Source organism: Cebus imitator, unplaced genomic scaffold (assembly GCF_001604975.1).
Source record: "Cebus imitator isolate Cc_AM_T3 unplaced genomic scaffold, Cebus_imitator-1.0 Scaffold217, whole genome shotgun sequence".
Lineage (NCBI taxonomy): Eukaryota > Metazoa > Chordata > Mammalia > Primates > Cebidae > Cebus > Cebus imitator.
The window spans coordinates 2,778,755-2,785,159 of record NW_016107532.1 but is presented as its reverse complement, the minus strand read 5'-3'; the positions used below and the strand labels follow the sequence as shown (position 1 = coordinate 2,785,159).

The window sequence follows — 6,405 nt, the reverse complement described above, 5'->3', positions numbered from 1 at the left end:
TTCACCATGTTGACCAGGATGGTCTCGATCTCTTGACCTCGTGATCCACCCGCCTCGGCCTCCCAAAGTGCTGGGATTACAGGCTTGAGCCACCGCGCCTGGCCACAAACTTTGTTTTTGAGACAGAGTCTCACTCTGTCTTCCAGGCTGGAGGGCAGTGGCATGATCTTGGCTCACTGCAACCTCCGCCTTCTGGGTTCAAGCAATTCTCCTGCCTCAGCCTCCCGAGTAACTGGGATTACAGGCATCTACCACCACGCCCTGCTAAGTTTTGTATTTTTGGTAGAGAAAGGGTTTCACCATGTTGGCCAGGCTGGTCTTGAACTCCTGACCTCAGGTGATCCACCTGCCTCAGCCTCCCAAAGTGCTGGGATTACAGGCATGAACCACCTCGCCCAGTCTTTTCAGAGTGGTCTTTTCTAAACTGCTGATCAGAAGTGACAGCCCCATGCTCAAAACCCTTCAATGGTTGCCCACAGGTGGCAGATCAAATCCAAAGGCCCTGCACCTGCAGCCCACTGCCCAGAACCCCTCAAGGTCCTCAGTGAGCTGTACTCCTGCCTGCCTGCTACTGGTCCCTTAGCCAGGAAAGCCAGTTCTCCCCTGCCCTTTCTGCTCTTTCCTCATTATTCTAAGCCCCAGTTCAATAGACACACAATACCACTGGTGTTGTGGCAGCACGCGTGTGTGGACGGAGTGCCGTGCAGAAGCAGGGGTGGTGGGCTCTGACAAGGGCTAACTGAATGGTCTGCTTTATTCCCTTTCATAAATGCCTCTCCCTTGGAAGACTGACCTTTGTAAAGAAGAAAAACATTTTAGAAGAAAAAAGGAAAATAACTCTGCACGCCCTCAGCTCAGATGCCATCTCCTCCGGGAGCTCCTCTGGCCCCTGCCAAGGCTGGATCAGGTGCCCACAGGGCACATACTATGCTGGCCCAGGGCCATCTGTGGCCCAGACTCTGGGTCCCTCATGCAGCCCTTACCACTGCTCAGGAGGCCACAGGAATGGAGGAATCACTGGCCCATTTTATAGATGGGAAAGCTGGACCCAGAGAAGTGAAGCAACTTTCCTGACTCACAGCGCATGAGGGGCTAGGCAGGGGCTGCTCCCATGCTCTTTCCTCTGCCCCATGCTGTTTCCGTGGGACTTCCACAGGCACGGCCCTGCCCTCTTGCAGGCTGAGCGCATAGCAGGAGTACAGTGCTGCTGCCCAAGGACAGAGCAGGAGGGCCAGGGAGAGGCGGACAGGGCTGCCCCTGGTGCCCACAGAGACAGGTCGGTAAAGCTGATGAACAAACTCAGCAGGGCAGGGACGGGTGAATGGGGCTGGGGCCCACAACCCAGCCCACAGGCCGCTGGTCTACACAGGTCTGCAGGCCTCTGCAGGCTCCTTGACCAGGGAGGGTAATGAGGCCCCACTGACCCCAGAGATTTCGCCACCTGGTTAGGTGGGCTGCAGGGTAGTCTCTCTGGAGCCCTGGGTCATGGGCTCTCAGAGGTAGGGAGTGAGTCAGCACTCTCCAAGAGGTGGAGACCCAGTCACCCACAGATGCTTGGGATGGACAGAGCCTCCTGGGACAAAGCCTTCGAGGGTCTAGGGTCCTATAGGGTGGCCCCCAGAGGGCTTTCTGTTCTTCCAGGCCCTGCAGAGGAGACCAAGGGCTCAGCTGGCAGCTGTGGGGCCAGAGTCTCCTCTTTCCCTAGGGGAGAGCACCTTGCAGCACCCCTTGAGAGCCCCAGGGGACCTGCTTGGGGCACACGCTGGCCCTGAGGAGGCCCAGCTCTGGGAGCACTACAGCCAGGATGGAGGAGGCGGCCTTCAGAGAGGCGCTCTCTGGGACAGCCCTGTGGGGAGGGAAGGCCCGAGCTGGTCGCTGCCCGCAGAAACCCAGCAGAGGCGGACTTGAAGCCCATGCTGGGCAGTAGGCACAAGCAGGCTTCTCCACCTGAGGTCTGCCATCCTGAGGGCGAGGGAGAACAGAGCCCTGGGAAGGCTGCGGCCCGGGCTGTGACCTGAGGACTAGGACACATTTATGACAGGCTGGGAGAAGCCCAGCATCACATCCCATCCCCAAGCGCCAAAGGCCCCAGGCCCTGGGTAAGAGAAGTTTCCTGAAGGGCATCCTGAGGGCTCTGCCCCGATTACATCATCTTTGGAGAATTTCAGGAGGGAGGCTGCCGTGGGACAGAGAAGAGGCGGGAACATCTCGCCCTTGTCTGCTCTTGCCACACTCCCCACTTCCCTCCTAGCTGTGGCCAAAGTTCTCCCTGGGCTTTCCACGGATGGTGACTTTGCTCATGGCCTATTCGTGCTGTTCCTTCTGTCCGGAACACTCTTAACGCTTGGCTTCCCCTTTCTAATTCTTCTTCATTTTTCAGGTCTCACCTAAGAAGTCACTTCCTCCAGGAAGTCCTTCCTGCTTTGTCCTCCTCTGATCTGGGCTGGATGTCAAGCCTCTGTGCTTCCAGGATGTCCTGCCTCTCACCCCCACCCTGGATAGAGTTGCTGGCTTTCCCACCTGTCTTCCCTCTCACCCTCACCCTAGGATGGAGTTGCTGGCTTTCCCACCTGTCTTCCTTGCCAGGCCAGAGGCTTCTGGAGGGCCGGCCCTGGCTCTGCCCTGCTCAGTGTTGAAGCCCACACACCTTGCCAGGTGTGCAGTACTTAGCATGTTCTGTCTATGTTTTAGAGTGAACAAATGGATACATGAACAAAACCCCAAAATCACTCCCAAAAGATGTGATCGTTTCCCAGGCCAAATTGGAAGATCTCTGCCCAGGTTTCCTCCAGGGGGACACCTTGCCCTGGGCACTGCCCCCTCTGTGTGTGTGTGTGTGTGTGTGTGCACGAGTGCCCGCATGTGTGTACATCTGTGTGCACGTGCACGTGTGCATGTCTGTGCATTTGTGTGCACATTCATGTGTGTGTATGTGTTTGTGCGCATGGGCATATGGGCATGTGTGTCTGTGTGTACATATTTGTGTGCATGCACGTAGAGGGTGCTCACCTCTTGCTGAGCTCCTTCAGGGCACCGCTCCGGCACAGACCCAGGTAATCCCCCAGGAGCTTCAGCTGCTCCCGGCTTCTCCCGATGAGGTGCATCCGCTCCACATGCTCGTACAAAGACGGGTTCACCATCTGCAGGTTGATGAGGGGCTGGGCCCGGATCTGTGTCAGGAACTTCAGGGCCTGTCTGCAGATCTAGGGGTATCGCCAGGCATTGGGGGTGGGAAGGAATGGCTGTTCAGTGAGCACTGCCCGGCCAGGTGCCACACGACCTGCTCACTTACCTGAGGGGCTAGCTTCATTTTACAGATGGGGAAACTGAGGCTCAGGGAGATGAGGGGATTTGGCCAAGGTCACCCAGCTTGTCAATGGTACAGTCAAGCTCTGAACCCAGTTTATCTGACTCCCAAACCCACTCTCCCTCTAATGGCAAGGGTCTCTGCCCCCTCCCCAACCATGCTAAGATGAGGAAGGGACTGCTCTCGTTGCCCTGGTTAATGCCCCGCTGGGCCTCACAGATCCTTTCCTGTCCTCCCAGCCCCTACTTCCCCCCACTAAGGAAACAGGCACTCCCCTCTGTGCCCTGACTCAGGAACCAGGTGACTGGCTGAGTCAGGTTCCAGCCACAGGAAGCCACAGATCAGACACAGCCCAACAACAGGCTTCCCCGAGCTTCCTCGGCTCACACCAGCAGCAACACCAGGGCTCCGTGTGCAGCTGAGTGATCCATCTCAATCTGTCCTGGCTGACAGGGTGTTGAAGGTTCTACCCTCGGCCCTGATCCTAATACCAATGCCAACAATTGAGTGCTTGCTATTTGCAAAACACTGGGCCAGGAACTTGACCACATCCCTCCTTCATCCTCAGAAGGACCCGTTAGGGAGGGTGTCCCGTCCCCATTTTCTTAGGTGAGGAAACGGAGGCTTAGAGCAGCTAACGTGGCTTATAAAACCTGCCTGCAGAACCTGCCAGGTCTGAGCTCAGGTGTCATCTCTGAATACCAGGCTGCTACACTCACCAGAAGCCCTTTCCCCTGCATTTTTTTTTTTTTTTTTTTTTGAGATGAAGTCTCGCTTTGTCACCCAGGCTGGAGTACAATGACAGCTCACTGCAACCTCAGCCTTCTGGGTTCAAGCAATTCTCCTGCCTCGGCCTCCTAAGTAGCTAGGATTACAGGTATGTGCCACCACGCCTGGCTAATTTTTTGTATTTTTGTTAGAGATGGGGTTTCACTGTGTTAGCCAGTATGGTCTCGATCTCCTGACCTCGTAATCTGCCTGCCTTGGCCTCCCAAAGTGCTGAGATTACAGGCGAGAGCCAACTTGCCTGGCCCCGATCTTTAACATCTTAGTTAGTCCTCTCTTTACATATTTTGTTTTATTTCTGGTGGCTTTGTTTTTGACATTATTACCTTTTAAAATAGTAATTTGTTTGCTGATATATAGAAATGAAATTGATTTATTTGACTGTTGTATCCAGCAACCTTTCAAATTCTAATAAATTGTGTAGGGAAAAAAAGTCTGGCTTTGGAGTCAGAACTGAATTGAATCCTGCCTCCACCACTTTCTACCTATATGACCTGGTGAAACTCACCCCTCTCTGTGACTCAGTTTCCTCATCTGTAAAGTGGGGAAAATGAAAGCAACTAAGGTCCATGGGTCTGGAGCCTTTTCGTTGGCTGCTGCTGCTGCTGTAGTGCTGAGGCCTGGCACTCAGCAGGATGTCAGCCAGGACTGGGGCTTCTTTCTCATGGGTTTATTTTGAATTTAGATTAAAAGAGGTATTCCAGGAGAGCTCCTGGCACAGGGTCTGGCAGGTGGCACATCCTCAGTAAATGTGAGCCTGCTATCAGCTGCTGTATGAGTGCCTGGTATGGCTCTGTTGTCCCCTTGAGGGTTGGAGGACCGAACGGGCCCTCAGGAGACTTGCCCCTGTATTCAGGGGTTGGAAGGACCTCTGACCTCCTGTCTTCCAGCTCCACCAGCATCTCTCACCTCCCCCAGCATGGAAACCCCTTCTTTTCCTGTAGCCTAGGGCCCTGAGGTACCAGCCCCTCACCCCTCCCCACCCAGCCTAGGGACAGCCCAATGGCAAACTCCTGGTGACTTGGGTCAAACTTTTATTCTCCAAACCTAACTCAGCTCTTCCCATGACTTGGCCCCAATCCTTGGGTGAGGCTCCGATGAAATAACACACAGGAATGTGCACTGAACACTGCCAAGTGCTGCAGATGGGCAGGGGCTTTGTGCTCCTCAGTGACTGTTCCTATCCTGTGGGAATGGAGGAGACAGACAAAGAGAGAAGCCCCACTCTTGGGCTGACATCCTGCCAGTGCCAGCCAGGCCTCAGCACAAAGGGGTCAGCCAGAACAGCAATGGCAAACAATAAGGCCCCAAACCCGTGGGCCAGCCACTTTCTAACTTGAATTTTCCTGTCTTTCCTAGGCCAGCAATCTTTGAGAGGGAGAGTAAGCTGAGGACTTCCTGATTTCAGATATTCCTAGAGAAGGATTGTAATTTTCTAGTTAGAAAAGGAAGTGAAAAGGAAGTGGCACAAGGATGAGGGCAATGAATAAGGAGATGGCTCAACGGAAGTATCAGGGTCCTCTAAACAGTGAATGTGTTTTATGGTCAAAGGGTTCTCTGCATTTTTGGTGATTTTGAGGTTTAATTTCCTCTATGTAGTTAGTTAAATATTTAACACTGAGAGCAGGGGTGGGGATAAGGCAAACAACAAAAAAACCACAATGAAGGAGGTGGAAGCTGAGGTTGAACTGACTCAGAGAGTCACCCACTCTGCACTATGATGAAGACACATCCACACATCAGGACTACACAGCTGCCAGGCCTGGCTCTCCAGAGGAGCAAACAGCTTCTTCCTTGTGTTTCTGTATCTGTCCTAGTAGAAATCTGTGCCCTTGGAAGAAAACCAAGTTTGCACCCCTTGAGGCAGACACTGACCAAGTGAATGAGACAGACGGGTGGATAGGCAGATGGCCCAGGGCAGGAGGTATGACAGGCCCCGGGGAGGGAAAGGACCCTGTTCTGACAGGCACACACTGCCACACCTGCCCGCCCAACAACCCCAACACAGACACTGTTGTTAACCCTCCCCTTATAGATGAGGAAATTGAAGTTAATTTGCTTGTGGTGACACAGCTAGAAAAGTGGCTAAGTTCAGCTGCAGAAAAGGAAAATTCTGAGACTTTAGGATACATTTTATTCAAAAGCATCTGGTGAACTTAAAAAAGTGTCCAAGGTATAATATTAAGTGAACTAATCTTGTTATAAAGCAGTATGAGTCCTGTCTGAGCTCAACTTTACAAAAAATAGACGCATGTGTCAATAAATGCACAGAGAAGGGTATACCCCGAAATGTTTTTTTTTTTTTTTTTTTT

At 53.1% G+C, this 6,405-nt stretch overlaps 1 protein-coding gene across 5 annotated transcripts in view; it reads right to left on the bottom strand.

The window, feature by feature from the left end:
- The window catches only part of PLEKHM1 (pleckstrin homology and RUN domain containing M1), a 52,523-nt gene that overhangs the window by 6,360 nt on the left and 39,758 nt on the right, over positions 1-6,405 (bottom strand). For all 5 annotated transcript variants that reach the window (XM_017549317.2, XM_017549318.2, XM_017549320.2 and 2 more), the window contains one exon: positions 3,010-3,203. In XM_017549317.2, coding sequence (XP_017404806.1) covers positions 3,010-3,203 — 194 coding nt within the window. The remainder of the gene's footprint in view (positions 1-3,009; positions 3,204-6,405) is intronic.